Source organism: Narcine bancroftii, chromosome 3, assembly GCF_036971445.1.
Source record: "Narcine bancroftii isolate sNarBan1 chromosome 3, sNarBan1.hap1, whole genome shotgun sequence".
Classification (NCBI taxonomy): domain Eukaryota; kingdom Metazoa; phylum Chordata; class Chondrichthyes; order Torpediniformes; family Narcinidae; genus Narcine; species Narcine bancroftii.
This window is the reverse complement of record NC_091471.1, coordinates 212,014,781-212,040,959: the sequence shown is the minus strand read 5'-3', so window position 1 is coordinate 212,040,959 and position 26,179 is coordinate 212,014,781. Positions and strand designations below refer to the sequence as shown.

The 26,179-nt window shown below is 37.5% G+C and overlaps 1 protein-coding gene across 1 annotated transcript in view; it reads left to right on the top strand.

Moving 5' to 3' along the window:
• Positions 1–26,179, top strand: part of ablim2 (actin binding LIM protein family, member 2) — a 381,413-nt gene that overhangs the window by 244,025 nt on the left and 111,209 nt on the right. Inside the window, exon 12 of the mRNA XM_069923131.1 lies at positions 16,273–16,390. Within this exon, the coding sequence (XP_069779232.1) occupies positions 16,273–16,390 (118 nt within the window). The remainder of the gene's footprint in view (positions 1–16,272; positions 16,391–26,179) is intronic.

Here is a 26,179-nt window from a genome sequence, read left to right as displayed (position 1 = left end):
CAGTAACTGATGGTGAGAATGAGCGATTGTTATTTAAGGGACTCTGCCTAATGCAGCTCCCCACTTTGAATGTCATCTCATCTGTTACCAAATCTTTCTTTGGCTTGGCTTCGCGGACTAAGATTTATGGAGGGGTATGTCCACGTCTGCTGCAGGCTCGTTGATGACTGACAAGTCCGATGCGGGACAGGCAGGAACGGTTACAGCGGTTGCAAAGGAAAATTGGTTGGTTGGGGTTGGGTGTTGGGTTTTTCCTCCTTTGTCTTTTGTCAGTGAGGTGGGCTCTGCGGTCTTCTTCAAAGGAGGTTGCAGCCCGCCGAACTGTGAGGCGCCAAGATGCACGGTTGGAGGTGAGATCAGCCCACTGGCGGTGGTCAATGTGGCAGGCACCAAGAGATTTCTTTAAGCAGTCCTTGTACCTCTTCTTTGGTGCACCTCTGTCTCGGTGGCCAGTGGAGAGCTCACCATAGAACACGATCTTGGGAAGGCAATGGTCCTCCATTCTGGAGACACGACCCACCCAGCGCAGTTCAGTCTTCAGCAGCATGGATTCGATGCTTGCGGACTCTGCCAGCTCGAGTACTTCGATGTTGGTGATGAAGTCATTCCAATGAATGTTGAGGATGGAGCGGAGACAGCGCTGATGGAAGCGTTCTAGGAGCCGTAGGTGATGCCGGTAGAGGACCCATGATTCGGAACCGAACAGAAGCATGGGTATGACAACGGCTCTGTACATGCTGATCTTTGTGTGTTTCTTCAGGTGGTTGTTTTTCCAGACTCTTTTGTGTAGTCTTCCAAAGGCACTATTTGCCTTGGCGAGTCTGTTGTCTATCTCTTTGTCGATCCTTGCATCAAATGAAATGGTGTAGCCAAGGTAGGTAAACTGGTTGACCGTTTTGAGTTCTGTGTGCCCGATGGAGATGTGGGGGGCTGGTATTTAACATATTAAGCACCACTGGATTGTTAGTGTGGTTAGAAGGTTTTATGGACAAAGAAAAATATATCACGGAGGCTAACGAAGATGATTTGCAAAATAATTCCTCCAGTTTATACCATGAGAGCTCAGGGGAGTGAACCCATTAGCAAAGATTATATATGTGTGCTGCCCAGTAGTAAAATTGGAAATTGAGAAGAGCGAGTCTTCCACAATAATTCCTTACAACTTTTAGAGATTTCCCATTCCAAATAAAGGAGAAAATTATTTTATCCAGAGAGGTGAAAAATATTTTGGAAAAAATAAGGGAATAGTTTGAAACAGGTAAAGAAATCTTGGCAGTATATTAATTTTAACTACGTTTATTCTGCCCATTAGCGATAAAAGACAATTGCTCCATCTCTGAAACTCTGATTTCACCAGGTCAGTAAGAGAAGTCAATTTTTTATTAGGAGGTTGAAAAATGTTTGTGTGATTTTTCTCCTAGGTGCATGAAACCTGTTCGATTAAACTGAAAGGGCAAATCTGATTAATTAAGTTGCAGAGCTGTTGCGTTGATGTTTATAACCTGAAAGAGAGCCGAACTCCCCCAAAATGGATAGAATAGAAGAGACACTTCTCTGTGGATCTATTACAAACAGCAGAAAATCATCTGCGTTTCATGAAAGTCTCTTTTCCAGTCCATTTTAGATAAACCCTTTAAAGGCAGGGGAAGAATGTCATATAATTGAAAATGGTTAATTTGCAATTGTGAATAGACCTTGTTGGGTACCACATTCAAAGGCAAAGTAATTGGAGTGAATATTGTTGTGTACAGATGCTTGAAGTGCAGTGTAAGACGAATCCAAGAGAAAAGCTTGTTACCAAATCCAAATTTCTTTAATACAGCAAAAGATACTTCCACTCTACCCTATCAAAGGCTTTTTAAAAAAACATTTAGCAAAATCACAACTTCCAGAGACATTGTCAAATGTTTAGAGTAGATAAAAGTGTAGGGATGTTAAAGGACAAATGGTGCTGTTTTATGAAACCATTCTGCTCTTCAATAATGATCTTTGGTAACACTCTCTAGTTGAGGTGCTATGACCTTGGCTGACTCTTTAACACCAACATTGAGTAGAGATAACAGCCTGTAGGAGCCACATGATGTGGGATCCTTCTCCTTCAGGAGGAGAATTATTGATGTTTGAGTTAAAGTAGATGATAAAGCTCCTTGCTCCAGTGCTTCATTAAATACAGGTAATAACAATGGAGATAATTTAACATTATATTTTTGATAAAACTCCATAGAAAAACCATCAGAACCTGGAGCTCTATGAGACTGTATTGTTTTAATCCATTATGCAATCTCATCTAGAGTTAATGAGGCATCCATTTCCTTAACTAAATTGGAGTCAATGATTGGAATTGTTGGATTGTTAAGAAACTGGTTCATTTTGGTGTCCGAAGCATATTTGGATTTGTTGAGTGAGGGGGCGTGGCAAGATGGCGTAAGGATCAGACGTGCCTTCCAGTCCTCTCCTGACTCTATCTTATTGTTTTGTCTAGAAATGCCCGTTAAAATTCTTTAAAAGTTTAGATAATTTCAGTGCTGTTAATTTAACTTATGATGGTACAATTGGTGAAAAAGAGCAAAAAAAACGACAACAGATCATCAAAAAACTACATTTTCCAAAAGTTCAAGTTTTGGAGCCTACCTGCAGGAAAGACACCGGGACTCAGCGTGAAATGGATCCCAGGACAGAGGTACAGTGTTCGGATGTAGAGCTCTATGTTACATCGGTAGAGCCTCCTAAAGAGGGCGCCAAACAGCCTTTAGAACAAAGAGTTACTCAAAGGCTTTTGTCAACTGTAGAGGTGGCGCTGCAAACTGCACCTCTTGAGATAGAAGAACCTATACAACTTGATGTACTGGGAGAACTTAATACATTATGGACTGGGGAAAACCCCGGCCAGCGTCCTCCAGTCACTGCTGGAGAGGCTGTGGCTGGGGTTTCCACACGCAGTCATACTACAAGGAAGGCAACCAGAATGAAGGAAGGAACAGAAGATCCTTTGGTTATGCAGAAGAAGCAGGAATCTGTTGAGCCAAAATCTCTTCCAATTGAAAAGATTTTTGTGAATCTTGAATCTAAATTATTTTATACAATGCAGGGATTATCCAAGATTATGACTGTACTTGGTACTAGGTTTAATACTCTGGTGAAAATACATTCTCAACAGATGGCTGAGTTTGGAGCTTTTAAGCTTGAAGTGAGAGATAAATTTAATTCGTGTGAAGAAGATATAGATGAAATACGGGATCAAGTTTTTGATGTGACCAAAATGGTCGAAGACTTACAAACTCAAAATAAAAATTTGGTGAAAAAGATTGATTATTTGGAAAACCAATCCAGACAGAACAATATAGAGATTATAGGTTTGCCGGAAGGTATGGAGGGACCAGACCCAAGAAAATTTTTTATGGAATGGATTCCGCAGGTGCTGGGTCAAGAACATTTCCCGGAAGGTATAATACTGGAACATGCTCACAGAGCCTTGCGCCGAAGACCTATTTCAGGTCAAAGTCCAAGACCTGTTTTGGTTCGTTGCTTGAATTATTACGACAGAGAAATAATTTTACGAGTGGCTATTAGAAATGCACAAAAGAGAAAATCACCCTTAATGATTCAAAATAATCGAGTTTTCTTCTATGCGGATTTGAGTCAAGAAGTTATGTTCCAATGACGGGAATTCAATCCTGCTAAAGAGTTGTTGTGGAAGAAAGGTTACAAGGCAGCCTTTAGATATCCAGCTGTTTTGAAGGTTTTTCAAGATGGTTACCAACCAAAGTTCTTTGATTCTCCAAAGGAAGCTATAGCATTTGCTCAAGAGCTGCCAATTACTCAGTTTCAACAGAGACATAGTCCGCCGTGATCTCTAAGGAGACAAGAGATGGAAGAAAAGAGCCGTGCTCCAAGAAGGAATGGTTGTAATGGTGACTTGGCAGTTGGAGCTGATTAAAAGAAGTTGTCCTTTTTTTTTCTAATGTAATTTTTTTTAAAAAAGGGATATTAAGTAATGATGATGTTAGTTTAAGATGAAGTGAGAGTTGGGGGAGAGAACTGGATAGGCACTATTTCCTGAAAGTCATCTGCTACGTGTGAGTTATCTCACACCCATTTTTTTTTTGGGAGTTACCGCATTGCGCAGTTTAGACGGGAGGGCGTATTTTTCACCTCCTACCCGTTTTTTTTCCTTTTTTTTGTATTATTAGATTAAAGAGTGAAGGGGTTTTTTTTTGTTTAAATATAAAAAAAAGCATAGGAAAGTATTTGATTGTTTAAAAAACTAAAAATTGATGTGGTTTTTTTGTAAAGTTTATTCAGTAGATAAGGAATATCTGAAATTTAAATGTGAATGGGATGGATAATTTTTTTTTTTTTTTTTCTTTAACTTTAAGGTGAAAGGAGTGGTAATTCTGGTGTATATTATTTTGCTATTTTAGTTATAGAACGAAGGGAATAATGGTGAAAGTTATAAATTGAATTGTACAATTCTTAATGAGGCTTGAATTTTGTTTGTGGTTTATGCTCCATTTGTTGAAGATATAGATTTCGTTGTAGATGTGTTTTTATTATTTGGATATCTGAATTTTAACGTAATGATTGGGGATATTTAAATGTGGTATTGGTCCTTTTATTGGATAACTATTCAAGAGTAAAAGGGAAAAATGGTGGAAGAGTACTAAAATTGAATTGTACAATGCTTAATGAGGTTTGAATTTTGTTTTAAGATGGTGGTTTATGTGACTAATACGATGATAGATGTGAAGTTAGTTGATATTTGGTGAAGGTTTATCTCTATAGAGAAAGTTTTTTTTTTCATCTTTTTTTTCATGCTACAATTTTTTTTAAGAATTGATTATTGTTTAAGAATTTTTGATAGATAATGTTACTAACTTTAATTTTTTATATTACGTTTGAGTTAAATATATGTTTCATCTTAACTCCGTTTGTTAAATATATGCATTTAAGTTTGATTTAAATGTTTTTTAAGTCTGATATCTTAGTATTAATTACTTTTCTTTTTGTTAGTATTTTAATCGGTTATGTTTTTGTTTTTTTTTGTAAGTGGGTTTTTTTCTCACATATATTATTAACTTTATTAATTCTTCACTCTTTATTTTGGGGGAAAGGGGGGTTGGACTAATTTGAGTTGGGTTATTAATGTGTAATATTTATTGGGGAGGGTATAGTTTATTTAGATTACTGATACTGTATTGTAATTTTATTATTTTATTCTTAATTTTTTAAAATCTAATCCTATATGTTATTCATGTTATAAAATCTTAAATAAAGTTTAAAAAAAAAGGACTTGTTGAGTGAGGAGCAAAAAGATTTAAAGGCATCATTTCCATGGGATCTAATATTATGTAATTAGAGGAGTCTCTAATTTGGGGTGTCAGCTTTGATGCACTCTGATGTTTTAATTGGTGGGCCAATAGATGGCTTTCCTTTTCCATAATATGAACCACAAATTTGCATTAGTAAATGCTCTGCCTGTGTAGTTGATGCTTGTAAATCAAGACACTATTTATATGCTTCTTCAGATGGACAACCTGCATGGTGTTAATCTACTTTATTAATAGCAGATCCTGGCAGTATGTTTCTTATTTAATGAAAATGAATATGAAATTATTTGACCCTTCGAATAGCACTTAAGTGACTTCCAAAGTAGGAATAGGAGGTTGATTCATTTTGATAGAAATTCACTGAGAGACTGATATAAGTTCACAAAATTTTTCATCTGCCAGAAGATGAGTGGAATCTCCAGCATGGTGGGTTAATGGAATGACTGGATAGTTGAAGGTCTAATAATAATGGTTCATGTTCAGAGACAACAATACTGGAATAATCTGGAAAAAAAAACAAAGAGAGCAATCCAAAAAGAAATAATATATCCTAGAGTATGAATTATGAACTTTGGAAAAAAGAATGAACATTTTTTAGTTAAGGGATTGCAAAATCTCCATTCTGCAATATCAGAAAGTGACCTAGCCATGGCTGATTGGGAAGTGTTGCAGAGATTAAATCAGTTTAGAGTCGGGTCCATAACATAATTTAAGTCTCCCCACAAAAAATGATTACCAAGTGGGTATCGAACGAGATTAGTAAATGAGACGTCATCGAAGTTGGATGTGGAAACATTGACCAGTAGCATGTATTTCTGCAAAAGCTAACCTGCCACTATGATAGATCTAGCATTTCTGTCCGTTAACATATTACTGTATATGCCATTGCATGGGACAATCCTTAAAATTGAGTTGTCCTATACAAATTTTCTAAAATTCTTACCTTGATGACGAAGTCGCAACACCTCCTTCATCTTCCTGCCAACTCCAACACAATGTAACGCATGCTCTGTTAGTTATATGTGAAATCTCAATGCTTTTCAGCAGGGTCCATCTGCCCAGTCCGACTGTTGTCGGCTCTGTACAGATTTTAAACGGCCTGTTACAGGAGCTGACAGTGGTCAGTGGTAAGTGGTCAGTGGTAAGTGCCAGATTTGGGGGTGTGGTGGGGTCATCTTATACCAAGGGTACCGCTCAAAACCAAAATTTTAGGTGGAATTTCTGGGGTTGTCCTATATATACTACGGCATATACGAACAATGGTTTAAATTGAATACTTTTATTAAAGTAACAACCTCGTATGATTTAGCGTTGAAATAAAAATGAAAGGCCTGACTTAGTCTTTAATGCGAAGGTGAGTCTGCTCTAAGAATACTAAATCAGGTTTTAACCAATTTAGATCTTTTGATCTTTTGACAAGACTTCCCATTCCTCAAATATTCCAACTGAGAAATCTGACAGGGATCTCCACACCGGGAGTGCTCAGATTTATTGAGTTTTACATTTAGATTTTGTGGGCTATAATGTCATAATTGAGTATGAATGCAAAGGTGGTCCTGACCCCCAACTCCCCCCCCCCCAATATACATAAACAAAACTACAGACAGATCCGCATACTTACTACAATGTCTCCATGTTAAAACTAACCATGGGGACAGCACTTTACATCCATGTGGTCCCATCATCCTTACACCTAAATGGCAAGGACTCAGAGAATGAGCTAAAACAGAAAATAAATATTCAAATTCAAACATTAAATTCATAGGCACATAGCAAGGCACTTCAGTTGACTGCGTGGTTCAGCCCAGTAAGTCCGAATACAAATTTAACAGTACTGTTGCCATACTATATAAATCTTCTAATTATGCCTTAACAACCTTGACATGTTTAATAACTGCAAATAAAAATAAGAATGCACAAATAATAGCGCCCCATTGAACTCACACTTCAATCGATTGTTTTTTAACATCTTGACATACTCTCTCAATTACTGGTTCTTCATGCTTTGGTGATGAACTGCCCAGAGAGACAACATCAGGTGAGATTGAGGCTTCAGTCTGGTGTGACTATGTAGTACATCAGTTTTTTGGCTTCTTATTAGGCATTTCAACACTTCAAAATCCACGCCCGTTACGCCAATGCTTTGTCAACTATAATCAAGTGGTAGAACACTATCTCTTCTTTCTTTTCTTTGGCTTGGCTTCGCGGACGAAGATTTATGGAGGGCTATGTCCACGTCTGCTGCAGGCTCATTGGTGACTGACAAGTTCGATGCGGGACAGGCAGGCACGGTTGCAGTGGTTGCAAGGGAAAATTGGTTGGTTGGGGTTGGGTGTTGGGTTTTTCCTCCTTTATCTTTTGTCTGAGGTGGGCTCTGCGGTCTCCTTCAAAGGAGGTTGCAGCCCGCCGAACTGTGAGGCTCCAAGATGCATGGTTGGAGGCGAGATCAGCCCACTGGCAGTGGTCAATGTGGCAGGCACCAAGAGATTACGTTAAGCAGTCCTTCTACCTCTTCTTTGGTGCACCTCTCTCTCGGTGGCCAGTGGAGAACTCGCCATATAATACGATCTTGGGAAGGCAATGGTCCTCCATTCTGGAGACACGACCCACCCAGCGCAGCATGGATTCAATGCTTGCGGACTCTGCCAGCTCGAGTACTTCGATGTTGGTGATGAAGTCATTCCAATGAATGTTGAGGATGGAGTGGAGACAGCACTGATGGAAGTGTTCTAGGAGCCATAGGTGATGCCGGTAGAGGACCCATGATTCGGAGCCGAACAGGAGCGTGGGTATGACAACGGCTCTGTACACGCTGATCTTTGTGTGTTCCTTCGGTGGTTGTTTTTCCAAACTCTTTTGTGTAGTCTTCCAAAGGCGCTATTTGCCTTGGCGAGACTGTTGTCTATCTCTTTGTCGATCCTTGCATCGGATGAAATGGTGCAGCCGAGGTAGGTAAACTGGTTGACCGTTTTGAGCTCCAAGAAAAGTGCAGAGAACAAAACAAAGGATTCTACATCACCTTTGTTGACCTCACCAAAGCCTTTGACACCATGAGCAGGAAAGGGCTTTGGCAAATACTAGAGCACCTCGGATGCCCCCCCATGTTCCTCATCATGGTTATCCAACTGCATGAAAACCAACAAGGTCAGGTCAGATACAGAAATGAGCTCTCCAAACCCTTCTCCATTGACAACGGCGTGAAGCAAGGCTGCATCCTCGCACCAACCCTCTTTACTATCTTCTTCAGCATGATGCTGAAACAAGCCATGAAAGACCTCAACAATGAAGACGGTGTTTACATCCGGTACCGCACGGATGGCAGCCTCTTCAATCTGAGGCGCCTGCAAGCTCACACCAAGACACAAGAGCAACTTGTCCGTGAACTACTCTTTGCAGATGATGCCACTTTAGTTGCCCATTCAGAGCCAGCTCTCCAGCGCATGAGATCCTGTTTTGCGGAAACTGCCAAAATGTTTGGCCTGGAAGTCAGCCTGAAGAAAACTGAGGTCCTCCATCAGCCAGCTCCCCACCATGACCACCAGCCCCCCCACATCTCCATCGGGCACACAGAACTCTATCTAGATTGCCATAACCATACCATATAACCATTTATGGAGCGGAAACAGGCCATGTCAGCCTTTCGAGTCCGCACCGGTTCACTAGAACAACTGCACTAGCTCAAACCTCCCGCTCACCGCCAATAACCCTCCAACCCCCTCACCTCCATGTACACATCCAACCTTCTCTTAAATGACAGAAGGGTCCCTGATTTGCTCAATACATGTTAGAATTCATTTTGCCATGGCCATCAGCAATTACATCATCTTTGCAGAGTTTTTCAGCATTCCATTTTTACTTTTTATTCCAAGTAGGTTCCGTTAAATTATACTTTATTAATACAGTTTGCAGGAGCGTAGTAACTTACATCTTAGTCTATTAAATGCTCTCTAGTGCTCCCCTTTCTCTTCTTACTTTTTTTCCATTCTTTCACCTCATCCACCTTAATTCACCTCTCACCTGCTAATCTGTGCTCCTTCCCATTCCCCTACACCATTTTATTTGGGCATCTGCAAGTTTCTTACTTTTTTAATGAAGAGTTTCAGCCCGAAATTTCGACTACCTATTGTCTTCTGTGGAAGCTGTTTGACTTGTTAAATTCCTCCAGCATATTGTGTGTTTCTCCCTGCAGCCATGTGGATTTTCTCCAAAGACGTATAGATAGTTAGGTTGCCATTGGTACACTGATAAGTGAGGCAATCTGATGGGAGTGAATGGCAATTTAGGAAAATAAAATGATATGAATGAGTATTTCATAGCATGCATTTAATTGGTCCAGTTATTTCTTTGCCTTATAACTCTGACTCCATAACTCTGATTTAAATTTAGACATACAGTATGGTAACAGGGCCTTTTGGCCCACAAGCCTGTGGTGCCAAATTACCCCAGATTAACCTACACTCCAGGTATGTTTTTGAACAATCGGAGGAAACTGGAATCCATGGGGAAATCACAGGGAGAACACAAATTCCTTACAGATAGTGAGGGATTCGAACCACAGTCCAGATTGCTGGTGCTGTAATGGTGTTGTGCTAACTGTGCCATCCTTAGTCTGTCATTTGTAGAATTTTGGATTTCCTAAATTAGTGGTTGATTCTCATAGAACAGTGGAAATGCATTCAGAATTATGAATACAACCCCACTTTCATTTCCATTGAAATAAAACACCTAGTCTGCCTGAATTATCTTCAGGAATGTTATCATTTATGATCCAATAAATAATTTTGATTCATAGTAAAACAATGAACATCTTGAGACAGAAATTATTTATTGAACTGTTTGCCTTTCCAAGAGGCTATTCTCTATTTATTTTATTTAATATTGTAACTAGCTTGAATGCTTTAAAAGTATATTTCATAGCATAATATTCATAGATTAATGAATATTATATATTCTCCTTCTACCCATCCTAATTAATGTATTCTTTCCTTAGATGCTGAAAAAAACATTTGATAGAGTAGAATGGGAATATCCATTTGCCACTTAAGTAAAATTTAATTTTGGACCAGATTTTATACAATGGATATAACTTTTATATGTTTTATATGTATCAATTCATACTAATTCTCAATAATCAAAGTTTTTAAAATTACAACCAGTCCCCTAAGCCCTCTGCTTTTTGAATTAGTGGTTGAGCTGCTAGCTGTTGTTGTACAACCAAATGAAGATTTTAGAGGCTTGTTTAGAGGACCTATTGAACATAGGTTTTCTCTATTTACAGATGATTTTTTTTACTTTTTGTGTCCATTTCAGAGATATGCATACCAAAGATATTATTGTTTCTTACATTCTTTAGTAAATTCGTAGGATATATACTTAATCTGCATAAGAGCAAACTATTACCACTGAAAGACCCATTTACTCTATATTCTAATTATCCTTTTAAAATAGCAAAAGATCAATTTAAAAGTGTGATATTTGATAGATTTTCAAAGTGAAAGAATGCAGAGTAGGATTCGTTCATCAATAGTCACAAGAATGAATTTTTTCAGCAATATTTTACTGTGGTGCAAGGAGAAGGTAAAGCAGTTTTCAACAACTTTTAAATTAAACATAGAACGTTAACAGTTTAACTTATAGCATATCTATGGTGTTCATTAATACTTACCATATGCTACAAATTTAGAATTCTCATGAAATGATCACTAAATAATTAACCCTTTAAAGTAACTCAAACAGTCGCAACATTTTGTACTTGAATAGTTTCTCAAAATTAGATACAATTTTTTCCTTAGTTCTTTGATTTTGAAAGCATAACTAATGATACACATTTTATATAAAGGGTATCTGTTAAATTCCCTATAGTTTACATGCATGCATTTGTTGTGTTAAGCATGCTATATTTCTTCAATCAGTGAATCTAGTTAGTATACTTTTAATTAAATTTCAGTTCCTCAGAATGAACTTTTCAGAAGTTTATTAAGGCTTCATTAAATACTGTTCTAACTTTTTGGGTCTGTATTTTATTAAGTAGAATTTAGGATGCAGAGTTACAATGCCGAAATAGGCAAATTTGTGGCAAACAGTAGAAATTTCCCAGCCTAATCCCATTTTCTATTGGTAGGTTTGTAATCTTGCAGGTTACAGTTCTTCAAATCCACATTTACATACTTTTATAAATGTGATGAGGGCTTCTACTTTTACTTCTCTATCAGATAGCAAGTTCCAGATTCCAATCACTCTGGGTGGGAAAAAAAAAATCAAAATATACTCAGGGAAGTAGTTCCATTCTGATCTCTCAAAGTAGGTCTTTCATAATTTGCACTCCTCAATTAAGTTTTTCAAAATATACTAATAAAGACTCTTACCAGGCAGGGATGGGGAGACACTTTGGGAGAGTCACCCCAGCGGCGAGCGGCATCGACCAGCTTTTCTGCCGGGACAGTGGCATTTTATTCAAAAAATTACTGCAGGCGAGGCATGACTGGAGTTCTCCACTAGCTGAATGTTTGCTCCTGTCTTCATCAAAACATTTACTTTCACAATTTTAAACTTTTATTTAATTTTTATTCTTATTTTTTTTTATTTCCTCAATTTCTTTTTGCTGGTTGCTTGGGGTGGCCAGTTGCTGGAATTCTGGATATCGTGGATATTAACTAATTATTAACTAATGTCTTCTTTCTTTCTTTGGCTTGGTTTCGCGGACGAAGATTTATGGATGGGGTAAAAAGTCCACGTCAGCTGCAGGCTCGTTTGTGGCTGACAAGTCCGATGCGGGACAGGCAGACACGATTGCAGCGGTTGCAGGGGAAAATTGGTTGGTTGGGGTTGGGTGTTGGGTTTTTCCTCCTTTGCCTTTTGTCAGTGAGGTGGGCTCTGCGGTCTTCTTCAAAGGAGGTTGCTGCCCGCCAAACTGTGAGGCGCCAAGATGCACGGTTTGAGGCATTATCAGCCCACTGGCGGTGGTCAATGTGGCAGGCACCAAGAGATTTCTTTAGGCAATCCTTGTACCTTTTCTTTGGTGCACCTCTGTCACGGTGGCCAGTGGAGAGCTCGCCATATAACACGATCTTGGGAAGGCGATGGTCCTCCATTCTGGAGACGTGACCCATCCAGCGCAGCTGGATCTTCAGCAGCGTGGACTCGATGCTGTCGACCTCTGCCATCTCGAGTACTTCGACGTTAGGGATGTAAGCGCTCCAATGGATGTTGAGGATGGAGCGGAGACAACGCTGGTGGAAGCGTTCTAGGAGCCGTAGGTGGTGCCGGTAGAGGACCCATGATTCGGAGCCGAACAGGAGTGTGGGTATGACAACGGCTCTGTATACGCTTATCTTTGTGAGGTTTTTCAGTTGGTTGTTTTTCCAGACTCTTTTGTGTAGTCTTCCAAAGGCGCTATTTGCCTTGGCGAGTCTGTTGTCTATCTCATTGTCGATCCTTGCATCTGATGAAATGGTGCAGCCGAGATAGGTAAACTGGTTGACCGTTTTGAGTTTTGTGTGCCCGATGGAGATGTGGGGGGGCTGGTAGTCATGGTGGGGAGCTGGCTGATGGAGGACCTCAGTTTTCTTCAGGCTGACTTCCAGGCCAAACATTTTGGCAGTTTCCGCAAAGCAGGACGTCAAGCGCTGAAGAGCTGGCTCTGAATGGGCAACTAAAGCGGCATCGTCTGCAAAGAGTAGTTCACGGACAAGTTTCTCTTGTGTCTTGGTGTGAGCTATTAACTAATTATACCTCAAGGTTACACAAAAGGAAAAAGTACAAGATTTGAATCTGGAAGTTGGCCTTGTATATGTTCTTCTATTGTGAGCAACTTTTTATTGCACAATTCCTGTTGTTGAATTGCTAAATTCAGATTGGTTTGAATAAGATGTGTAGTGTAACAAACCTGATGTCAAATTAATCTGGGAAAGCTGCAGCTTAATTAAGATCAGCATCTGACCATAAAAGTGTGTTTCTGTTGCTCTTTTGGTCATTTTGCTGTCTAATCTATACGCCTTAGTATTTCACTGGAATTTCAGCTTCAGTGATATGCTGAAGTCTTGGAATCAGGACTTGAATCAAAATTCTGATCTACCATCAGATCATCAATCCACACTTAAACATGGAACAATCCAAGTATATTCAATAATAAAACTGAGAGGTTCAATTTTCTCTGAGCCCTGTGTGATAATACAGATTCTATCACCAATGTGTCTTTGTATTGTAGTGTAGCATGATTGTGATTGGCTGAGAGCGTAGCCTCGCCTACTGGCAGGTCTTAAAGGGTTGCTCCCAGCCAGACCAGGTCATTCTGGACTGGTCGACCTACTTGTGATACGCTCCAGTCTTCCAGTTAATAAAAGCCTTGGTTTGGATCAACAAGCCTTTGATTCTTTCAACGTGCTCTACACCCTGCAGAAAGGGAAACTTAATTTTATTCTTTGAAACTGCAGTGCAACTTTGTAATCTGTTTACACTCAGAATAGTCATCATCTGAAACTGGTAATATTTTACTTTTATCTCAATTAACTTTATACCCAGATATTGCTCCAAACACTTTTGTAAATGTTTCAGATTATTCCGTTTGTGTTAAGTATATCAACACATCATCTGCAAATAAATTAATCTTATATTCATCTTCTGCAATTTTTATTCCTTTAATATTATCATTTTGTCTAATTGCTTGAGCTAATGGGTCTATGTCCAATACAAATAAGGCTGGTGACAATGGACAAACTTGACGTGCTGACCTCGATAATTTAAATGACCAAGAAGTTTGACCATTCATCACCACCCTAGCAACTGGATTTTTATATAATGCCTTAACCCAACCAGTAAAAAATGGTCCAAATTTAAATTTTTCTAAAACTTTAAATAAAAAATGCCATTCCACATGGTCAAATGCTTTTTCCGCATCAAGTGCAACAATCATTGGTTGGTTGGGCTGATGACTCAATGCATTGATCAAAGTAATCAATCTAAAAATGTTATCTGAACCATACCTATTCTTAATAAAACCTGCTTGGTCAACATGTACCAATTGTGATAAATATTTACCATGTCTGTTTGCTAATACTTCAGCTACTATTTTATAATCTTCATTTAATAAAGAAATTACTTGATATGAAGCTACTTTCAAAGAGTCTCTGTCTTTCTTTGGAATTACTGTAATATTTAGGGGTAACCATTGACGTAAATTATCAATATATAAATTAAATTATGTATTGTTATTTAAAAAATTATAGTGGATTTGAATAAGTGGAAAGATCTTCCTTTAACATTAATAGGTCGTGCGAATTGTATTAAGATGAATGTCTTTCCATGTATTCAATATCTTTTTCAATCAATTCCATGTCCGCTTCCAAAGGCATTTTTTCAGGAATTGAATACTGCGGTGAGAAGGTTTTTGTGGAAAAGTAAATTAACTAGGGTAGCATTGCAGAAATTGAAATGGAAATATGATTTAGGTGGACTTAAACTGCCTCATTTTCAGAATTATTATGAAGCTGCACAATTAAGGTTTGTCAATAGGATGTTAGATGTCACTCAACCTCCTGGTTGGGCTAAAGTTGAACTGGCTTGTATTTCTGAATTACAAGTTAATCAATTTATATTTAAGCAGAATTGTTGTTTGTTACAGGGATATAATATGCCGGTTTTAAAACATTTATTAGAGATTTTGACTAAAAAGAATGGTGTTATAGGTTCTTGGGGTAAGATTATGGCCCAAACTCCATTATATCCAAATAAAGTTATTCCTTTTTCGATGAATAATCCAACTTTAAAGATTTGGAATTCTAAAGGTATAAAGGTGATGGGTGATTGTTTTGAAGATTGGCAGTTTCTTTCTTTTACTAGATTGAGGGAGAAATTTGGGATACCATCTAATTCTTTATTTGTATATTATCAGGTGTGAGCTTTGGTGATAGATAATTTTGGAAGAGAAATTATGCTACCTAAATTAACTAAGTTTGAGCTTTTGATTTTGGACATGTTAAAAAATGGATTTATTTCAGACATGTATGCCTTGTTACAAGATAAAATGAATAAAGCAGATTTAAGTAAATCCAGAATTAAATGGGATTTTGATTTATCTTTGATATATCTCAGGATGAATGGGAAATTATGTGTCAAGATAGTGTGACTAAATTACTGAATGTAAGATATAGTTTTGTTAACTATAGTTTTTACATCAGTTATACTTGACTCCCAAGAGGTTAAAAAGATATGGTTGTAGTAATTCAGATTTATGTTTTAGGTGTAGACTTCATACTGGAATATTTGTACACGTAGTTTTTGTGACAATGTTCAACCATTCTGGAAAAAAATTAATATCTTTTTGGAAGAATAATTTAAGATTTAATTATCATTGGATCCATTAATTTTTTTGTTGGGTTATACTGTATCTTTAGTTACTGGTTTGGGGTTGGACAAGTTTCAGATGGCGTTTGTTCGTCTAGCCTTAGCGGTAGCACAGAAATGTATTGTGATTACATGGAAAGATAATGTGGAATTAAATATAACTCGTTGGCATAATGAGTTGAGATCCTGTATTTATATGGAGAAAATAACATATAATTTGCATAACAATTATTCTTTTTTCATTCAGATGTGGTCACCCTATTTGAAATTTATGGGTTTAGAAATATCTTAATTTTTTAAATTGTAAGTTTGACACAGCGTATGTAATTAATTGATATATGTTTTTTCCCTCCCCTTAAGGGGTCTGTTGTGGGTGAGGGGTGGGAGGGGAGGGAGGGTGATTTTGTTTATCTTTGTCTTTTTTCATATATATGTGTTTTAAAATTATAAATAAAGTTTTCAAAAAAAAAAGAAATTGCAGTGAAACTTAAATATACAGATTTAAGAAGCCTGCAAAACAGTAAATGTTAAAATGACTGATTGTTCTAAACAATTGATGAATATACTGATACCTGAGCACATGGATTTTTAAAATGCTTTCTAGGATGAACAGGAAGAGCCCAGACAGCGCAGAGCCTCCAGCCCTGGATCCATTGGGTCTCTTGGCTATGGACGTTACACACCAACCTTGTCTCGTTCACCACAACATTTCCACAGACCAGGTAATAATTAGCTTATCAGTTCATTAATTACCATTTCCAAACAATCATATCTCCCATTACATAATACTAAAATGAAAATGTTTCAAGGTATTCTGCTTGAATTATTCAATGGATGATCTCACAGTACACCACCCTGGTGATAATTTTAGAACCACAGCAATTATTTCCCATGAACACAACCAGTTGAAGACTTGCACTATGCCAAGGGGTTATTATAACAGTTAGTTAAAAGTCTGACATAGTGGCCATTCAAAGTGTGCCTTAAACTAACTGAAAGTGATGCAAAGCTTGAGCAATTTAAGTAGTAATTCCAGAATAAAAACAGGAAATGCTGGTATTACACTGTAGATGAGTTCTCATTTATAAGGAAGAAAGAATGAAGTTTATGGTGAACAGATGAAAACATGGAAGATACATAGGTTTTAAGATGAAGGGAAAGGCAGAGAGAAGGAGAAAAGAAAACAGGTGGAAGACAAGTGAGATTAAATAACACAAATGCTCCCAATACAAATTGCTGGGGAGGGAAAGGGACAAGAAGCAAAGACTGTCAAAGGTGCAATTGGCAGAATAGTATTCTGAAATTGTAGATGAAAAAGTTGTATGCTGGACATTTAAAATAAAATGTGAATTACAGTATTTTAATTTTTTTGAACTCAATATTCAGTTCAGATCATTCATTGACTTGGGAAAATTAGATATTATTCCTCATGCTGCTTGGTGTCTCTGTACCGTACACTTCTTGAATATTTCAATTGAAAATAAACCTTTCTTTTTAATGTGTTTATTTAAAATATCTCCCATCTTTTAAGTCTAGTGGACAGATTAAATTTGGAAACCAGGTAAATTTAATTGGATCAAAACTATAGATAAAGAGGATCACAACAAATTAGTTTTCATGGGAGAATTTCTATTCTGCAATTTCTGGCAAAATTATGTCTTTATTCCAGGACTTACAATGCAAATAGGATTCCCAGCAATTCCATTCAGAATCTGTGCCAGATTTGACCTGGACCAGGATCTGAGACTGTATTGACTTCAATGGAGATTTTCGGTCTGTGGATATCAAGCAAAGTGGTTACATGATGTAATGTAAGCTTGGAGAAAATTAGATATGACATTATAGGTAGAAAGTTTCAATTTCAAAAAATGTAGGGCCCATCCATAGATTATTATTGTGATTGGCAGATTTAAGTAATTTGGATGCTCTAGCGATTCTCTGCCTCGATCCATATCTTTATTTTTTTTTTCTACAAGGTAACCTTAATTAGAGGGAAGGGGTAGATTAGATTTAGTTTTTTTCCTTTTTATTCCATTTTTTAGATTAACCCAATATATACGGGTTTAATTATGGTTGTCGTAGATCATATTACCATATTAGACAGATATTACTCTGTGTTATGATCAAGGCTTGGTATAATTTAGCTCATTTGGTTTCTAGCCAGAATTATTTTTAAGAAATAATTTTTAATCAACAAATATAGATGGATTTGAATTATATTTATGTTAATTTGTGATACATATATGATATATGCCTTTTTTTCTCTATTAGTAGACTTTATATGTAGGATTAATTTATTAAACAATAAAAATAATTTAAAAGGAAAAAGTGAAATACTATAAAGGAACTTTAATAAAGTAAAGATATGGATCGAGGCAGAGAATCGCTTTAGCATCCAAATTACTTAAATCTGCCAATCATAATAATAATCTATGGATGGTCCCTACATTTTTTGAAATTGAAACTTTCTACCTATAATGTCATATCTAATTTTCTCCAAGCTTAAATATGATATTACATCATGTAACCACTGTGCATGAGTAGGTGAAGATTCATCTTTCAATTTCATTAAAATTGCTCATCTGGCTATAATGTGCTTAAAAACTCTCAACTTTCTCTTGAGATGCAGACACAAGTACAGGTACACAATCCTGAGGGACAGTGTGTTCCGGATTTTGGATTTTTCTGGATTTCGGAAAGCCAGATTTAAGCCCACCTGAATTGTGCTGTCGAATCCACCCCAACGCCCTTCCAGCCATGCTGCCGTCTTCCCCCCTTTCGCCCGCCAGTCTTGTGCTGCCAGTCTCTCCCTTTTGCCCGCCTGATGTGCACTGCCGGTCTTCCCCCCTTGCCCACTCGACTTGTGCTGCCAGTCTCCCCCCTCGCCCTCCCGACTCATGCTGCCGGTCTCTCGCCCGCCCGACTCGCGCTGCCATCTCTCTCCCCACTTGCCGGATTTTGGAGCTTTCCGGATTTTAGATGTCCGGATAAAGGATTGTGTACTTGTATATCCGGTTCACAAGAAAAACCAAACAAGACAATTAAAGAGCATGGTTCTATTTTGATCTTAAAAATCATTGAAAATTGTTTTCCCAAAATCTTCCTAAATTGGGACACTCCCAAAACATATGGATCCATGATGCTTCAAAAATGTTGCACTTCTCACATCGTGGATCAACATGTGCATAACAATGAGATAATTTAAGTTTTGACTTATGTGTTCTATGTACCACCTTAAACTAAGAGCAGGGTACCAGTCTTCATCTGAAAATGTTATATTGAGATCACGGTCCCAAACATTCTTAATCCCAGTCATTGAGGCTGATCTTAAATCCAATAAATCTTGGTAAATACATGATATTAATCCACCGTGAACAAACTGTAAATTAAAATAATGCATCAAACATATTTGAATTTGTAATTCCAGGAAAATCATGTAATTTTGACTGAAAAAATGCCTACCATAAATATCTAAAGAAATGTTGATTAGAAAGATTAAATTGAGCTGACAATTGTTCAAAAGAAGCAAAGATATTGCAAAACTTTTGATACCTAATCTGTACCATTCCTTAAAGCCTGCATCTAATACAGAAGGTTGAAAAAGATGGTTATCTATAATGGGCCTAGCAAGAGAAAAACTGTTATTACCAAAAGATTTCCTAAATTGAGCCCATGTACTTAACCTAGTTCTCATTATTTGATTATAGGTCAATTTAGAAAAGGGTAAAACGGAACCTAAAATTGCCAACATAAATTATTTTTTTTTTAGAAAAATTCAGTTCCATTTCTGCCCAAGAAGGGTGATTCACTAATTTATCAAACTGTAATAATAAAAGTAAATTATGTATATTAATTGCCCAATAATAAAATTGAAAATTTGTAAGTGGTATTCCCCATTCCTTTAATTTTTTTGAAGATGAGCTTTATTTATACATAGTTGTTTTCCCTGCCATATACATGAGGAAATAACTAAATCTAATGAGTTAAAGAAAGATTTGGGAATGAAAATTAGTAAGGCTTGAAAAGATACAGAAATTTAGGTAAGATGTTAATTTTAATTGAATTGATACTTCCAATCATTGTACAGGTACACGATCCTTTATCCGGAACCCTTGGGGGACAGTGTGATCTGAATTTAGGATTTTTCCAGATTTCGGAATGCCAGATTTAAGCCCACCTAAATTGTGCTGCCGAATCCACCCCCACCCCCTTCCAGTCACGCTGCCATCTCTCCCCCCCCACGTCTGCACGACTCACGCTGCCAGTCTCCCCCTCAACTGCCCGACTCGCGCTGCTGATCTCTCCTCCCCCCTCCACTCACACTGCCGGTCTCTCCCCCCCTCGCCAGCCCAACTCACGCTGCCGGTCTCCACCCCCCCCCCCCCCCCGACTTATGCTGCCGGTCTCTCTCCCCCCTCCCTTGCTCCCCCCCGACTCGCGCTGCTGGTCCCTCACTCGCCTGACTCGCGCTGCTGTTTCTCTCCCCAGTTACCGAATTTTGGAGCTTTCCGGATTTTAGATGTCCGGATAAAAGACCTGTAATAGATAGTGGTGACCATCCCAATAATAATACTTTAATCTGATTAAGTAATACTCAGAAATTTTCTTTCAATAAGTTTTTATAAAACTTTTTGTAATTGTAATACTGAGGTATTGAAATTGTTCTTTCACTACTTTGAATGGAAAATTAGGAGACATTGAAAAAGATCCCTTTATGGATAATAGTTCACTCTTGTATAAACTTAATTTATAACCTGAAAACTGACCAAATTGGGCAAGCAAAGTTAATATATTATTTCTGTTCTGTTTAATGTTTTAAAAATATCTCTGTGAGATTTTAGGAGTACTTTTTATTTATATTTCTGTTTTACTTGCTTACTTGATTTTACCTACATATAAATATATATATATATAATAAATCTTCGTCTGCGAAGCCAAGCCAAGATATATATATATATATATATATATATATACACAACTGTTCAAAGTCCCTCATGGCTTTTGCAGTTGTGAAAGCAGGAGCAGAGTTTTTCAATAAGATTCAACAATGATCTTATTGAACAAAGGAGCTGGATTAAAGGGTTGAGGACCTACCTCTGCTTCTAATTTGTATGTTAAATTTAAATTTTTAGATGTAGACATGCAGCACGGTAACAGGCCATTTCAGCACATGAGCCTGTGCCACCCAATTATACCCAATTAATCTACATTCCCTGGTACATTTTGAATGGTTGGAGGAAATTGGAGCCCCAGAAGAAACCCATGCAAACACAGGGAGAATGTGCAAACTCCTTACAGACAGTGCGGGATTCAGGATTCAAACCCCGGTCCCATCACTGGTGCTGTAATAGTGTTGTGCTAACTGCTTTGCCAACCATGTTGCTGTTGTCAGGGAGCCAAGTTGCCATTAGTGACTGATTGATAAAAGACATTTTGATTGAAAGGAGGATAATGTAGATTGGAAGAATAAGAACAAGTGCTGGATGTGTAAATCACAATGAGTGTTTGGTGAGGAGATTGGGGAGGAGGGATCATACTTGTTTGACAGGAGAGATATGAAGCAAATAGAAATTGCGTATGATATTGATTGAGAGGGATCTTAGGAAAGTATGATTATTCTTTTCATTAGAGAGATCAGGAGATTTGTGATTGGTGTTCAGATGAGGATGATTGAGATAATTATGATTGTTGGTTGAGGGGAAACCAACAGTAAGTCTTCAGAATGAGATTGGGGTAAGTATCTGTTGGTTTTCCACACAGAAATCTTTACATCTGTTTGTTGCTTCCATTTAATTGAAGTTTCAGTGAAAATCTGATGCATGGATTTGATATTTTATTTGCAAATGTAAATGGTATAAATGTTTATTTCCATTTTAAACACAAATTGTCTCTTTTTGGTCATTCTTTTTGAAAATTTTCCCACTATTTAAAGTGATTAAGAAACTTTCCTGGCAATTTAATTTGAATGCTAAACTTAGTTGTGAGCAGGGGAGAACAGTCTCTTCATGGAATTCAATGAAACTAGCCAAGGCTCTCACTCTGAGAGAAACCTGTTCCATGCAATATTAGGAAACATATCAGACAAGTTTTCAACGGAAAAAGTATTGCCATTACCTTCACTGCACTGGAGGCAGACATTCTTTGGAAACAATTATATATCTGTATGCCTGTAGTATAGGCCAATATATGCACATTTTGATACGTTGGGAGTGTAGTTTATAAGTCATAGTTATATTGGAACAAATAAAGGTAATTTGGCCAATTGAATCCATGCAAAGTAGAACAATACAGTTCCTCCTTTTGTTCCCCTTTGTAACCTTATTTGTCTCAAGTATCTATCCAATTTTTAAAACAATCATTGCTCATACCAACCTCACAGACAGCAAATTCCAAAACATTACCAAACACTACAAAAAAAAGTTGTCACATTCTGAGTCTTTTGCCGAAAACCTAAATTTTGTTTGCTCCGATCCTTGTGACATCATCTATTTGGAGCAAGTTTTCTTTCATTAACTTTACCAATTTGTAATAATCCTTTCAATCAATTCTTGATCCAACCCCCTTTGCTTCAAGGTGAATGACCCAAACTTCTTCAACCCAACATACCTAAAATCCATTGTACTGGAACCATTCAGGTAAATTTCCTCTAGACCTCGCATCCTTCAGAAAGTATAGTGACCATTGCATTCCCAATCCCACGTTGTCACTTTCAGGGAATTACAGACTTTTGCTGTTCAACATTAGCCACTGCATCACCATTTATTTGATAAATCTTGTCACTATTTGTCACTACTTCCCCAAAATGCAACACCTGACAATTGTTAGGATTAAATTCCTTCTGGCGAAACTCTGCCCTAACTTTCATTTGGTTTAAAATCTTCCTGTCATCTTAGACACCCTCACTATTCACAGCATCACCCAGCTTTAATGTCTTCTTCCAATTGATTAATCATTCCTGCTACATTCACACCAAAGGGAAGAGATAACTGGGGCAGTAGCTATGATCTTTGAATCCTCTTTGACTGCAGGGAAGGTGCTGGAGGATTGGAGAATGGGAAATGAAGTCCCCTTGTTTAAAAAAGGTAATAGGGAGAATCTTTGGAATTATAGACCGGTGAGTCTTGTGTCAGTGGTGTGCAAACTATTGAAGAGGATTCTTAAGGGTAGGTTGGCTAGTGCTGATCCGGGGGTTTAAACTAGACTGTCAGGGAGGATGGGAACCAGAGTGTTAGAATAGATAGTGAAGTGGAGGAGGATAAAGGTCACGCGAGGACTCCATGTATAGACAGAAATTTAAAAGCTGATCCAATTTCCCACATTATTATCCAAATCATTGATATAGACAACAAACAATGATGATCCCAGCACCAATCCTTGAAGAAAACCATTAGTCACAAGCCTCTAGTCTGAGTCTCTAGCCTCTAGAAATGTTCTCAGATGTATTAATTTCAATGCAAGTAGTATTGTCGGAAAGGCAAATGAGCTTAGGGCATGGATTGGCACGTGGGACTGCGATATTATTGCTATTAGTGAGACTTGGTTGCTGGTGGGGCAGGACTGGCAGCTCACTGTTCCGGGGTTCCATTGTTTCAGACATGATAAAGGGGGAAGGATGAAAGAGGGAGGAGTGGCATTGCTAGTCAGGAAAAATATCACTGCTGTGCTTAGACAGGACAGCTAAGGGGGCTCGTCAATAGAAGCCATATGGGTGGGAATGGGAAAGGTGTGATCTCACTGATAGGGTGATATTATAGACTGCCCAAGAGAATTGGAGGAGCAATTCTGTAGAGAGATATCAGACAGCTTCAGGAAACAAAGTTGTGATAGTAGGAGATTTTAACTTTCACACATTGACTGGGACTCCCATACTGTAGAAGGGTTGGATGGCTTTGACTTTGTCAAATGTGTTCAGGAAAGTTTTCTAAATCAATATATAGAGGTACCAATGATAGAGGATGCAATACTTGATCTCCTATTAGGGAACCAGATAGGTCAGGTGACAGAAGTATGTGTAGGTGAATATTTTGGGTCCAGTGACCAAAATGTCATTAGTTTCAATTATGGATTAGCATAGATATGGTCTTTGAGTTAAGATTCTAAATTAGAGAAAGGCCAATTTTGTGGAAATGTGAAAGGATCTAGAAAGAGTGGATTGGGATGTTTTTTTTTTTCTGGCAAGGATGAGTCCAGTAAGTGGAAGGCCTTCAAAAGGCAAAATTTCAGGAGTGCAGAGTTTGCATGTTCTTCTCAGGATTAAAGGCGAAGTTAACAGGCATAGGGAACCCTGGTTTTTAAGAGATATTGGTGATCTGGTAAAGAGGATGAGAGAGGTGTATAGCAGATATAGGCAACAAGGAGAAAATGATATACTAGAAGAGTATAGAAAATGTAAGAAAATACTTAAGAAGGAAATCAGGAAGGCAAAAAGAAGACATGAGGTTGCTTTGACAAATAATGTGAAGGTAAACCAGAAAGATTTCTACAAGTATGATAAGAGTAAAAGGATAGTAAGAGACAAAATTTGTCCCCTAGAAGATCAGAGTGGTCGTCTATGTGTGCAGCCTAACGAGATGGGGAAGATCTTAAACAGATTTTGTTGCATCAGTATTTACTCAAGAAACTGGCATGGTGTACAAGGGAGGAAGGAATGGAACATATAGATATTAAAGAGGAGCAGGTGCTTGCTTCCTTACAGTGAATAAAGGTAGATAAGTCCCCCGGGCCTGACATAATAGTCCCTTGGACCTTGAGGGAGATTAGTGTAGAAATTGCAGGGGCCCAGGCAGAAATATTTAAAATGTACTAAGCCATGGATGAGGTGCCTGAGGATTGGAGGTAGCTCATGTTGTTCCATTGTTTAAAAAAGGCTCCAAAAATAAACCAGGTAATTAGTGACCAATAAGCCTGACGTCAGTATAAATTATTGGAAGAAGTTTTGAGAGATAGGATATACAGGTATTTGGACAGCCTAAGGCTGATTAAGGATAGTCAACATGGCTTTGTGTGTGGTAGGTCATATTTAACGAATCTATTTTTTGAGTTCATTACCAAGAAACTAGATGAAGTAAAGATGGTAGATGATGTCTACATGGACTTTAGCAAGGCCCTTGACAAGGTTCCACATGGGAGGTTAGTTCAGAAGATTCAGGCTCTAGGTATCCATGGAGAGGTTGTAAAATTGATATGAAATTGGCTGAATGGGAGAAGACAGAGAGTGATAGTGGATGATTGCTTCTCAGACTAGAGGCTTGTGACTAATGGTTTTCTTCAAAGATTGGTGCTGGGATCATCGTTGTTTGTTGTCTATATCAATGATCTAGATAATAATGTGGGAAATTGGATCAGCTTTTAAATTTTATTATTGGGTGATTAACATACGTAATTTATTCTTATTATTACATTTTGATAAGTTAGTGAATAACCCCTATTGGGTAGAAATGGAACTGATGTTTTCCAAAGAAACATCTATGTTTTAGGATTTTTTTTTACCATTTCCCTTTTCTAAATTGACACATAATATGTTAAAGAGTATGGACTCAATTTAGAAAATTCTTTGGGTTTAATAGTTTTTCTCTGGCTAGTTCCATTATAGATAATTATCTTTTTTAGCTGTGTCTGCTGGATGTAGATTTCAAGGAATGGCATAGATTAGATATCTAATGTTATAAGGATCTTTTTATTCGGGATAACTTAACCTCTTTTGAACAATTATCAGCCAAATTTAATCTTTATAACAGACATTTTTTTAGATATTTACAAGTTAGATATTTTGTTCAGTCCAAGCTTTTTGAATTTTCTTGAATCTCAATTATTAATATTCTTGATTCATTTTTTAACTTACATTTTTTTTAACGGTGGATTGATATCATACATTTATAATGATTTCTTGGATTTAAGATCAGCCTCAATGGCTGGGTTGAAGACCGATTAGGAACGAGATTTGAACATAACCTATTCAGATGAAGATTGGTACTCTACTCACAGCTTGATTAAAGATTCTTCATTTTATTACAATTTATGGTGGTACTGGTACATAGAACACATATGTCCATTTATTTTCAGAGTGCCAAAATTTAGATTTTGGACAGACATTTTCTAAACTTTATCAATGATTTTTAAGATCAAAATAGAACCATGTCCGTTAATTGTTTTGTTTGGTTTTTCATGCAAGCCAGATATACCTCTGTTTGCATCTCTGGAGAAAGTTTTAGCCTTTACTGTGCTGATAGCCAGGCGAGCAATTTTATTGAAATGGAATGAAGACTCTTCACCTACCCATACACAGTGGTTGCATGAGGTAATGTCCTATTAAAGCATGGATAAAATTAGATATAATATTTAAGATAGAAAGTTTCAATTTGTAAAGATGTGGGGCCATTCATAGAATATTATCATGATTGGAAGAATTAAGAATTTTGAATGTTCCAGAGATTCTAGAGGTTGCCATCCAAGCCACAATTTCCCTTTTCTTTTACAAAGGTAGCCTTGACTAGGGGGAGGAGGAAGATTAA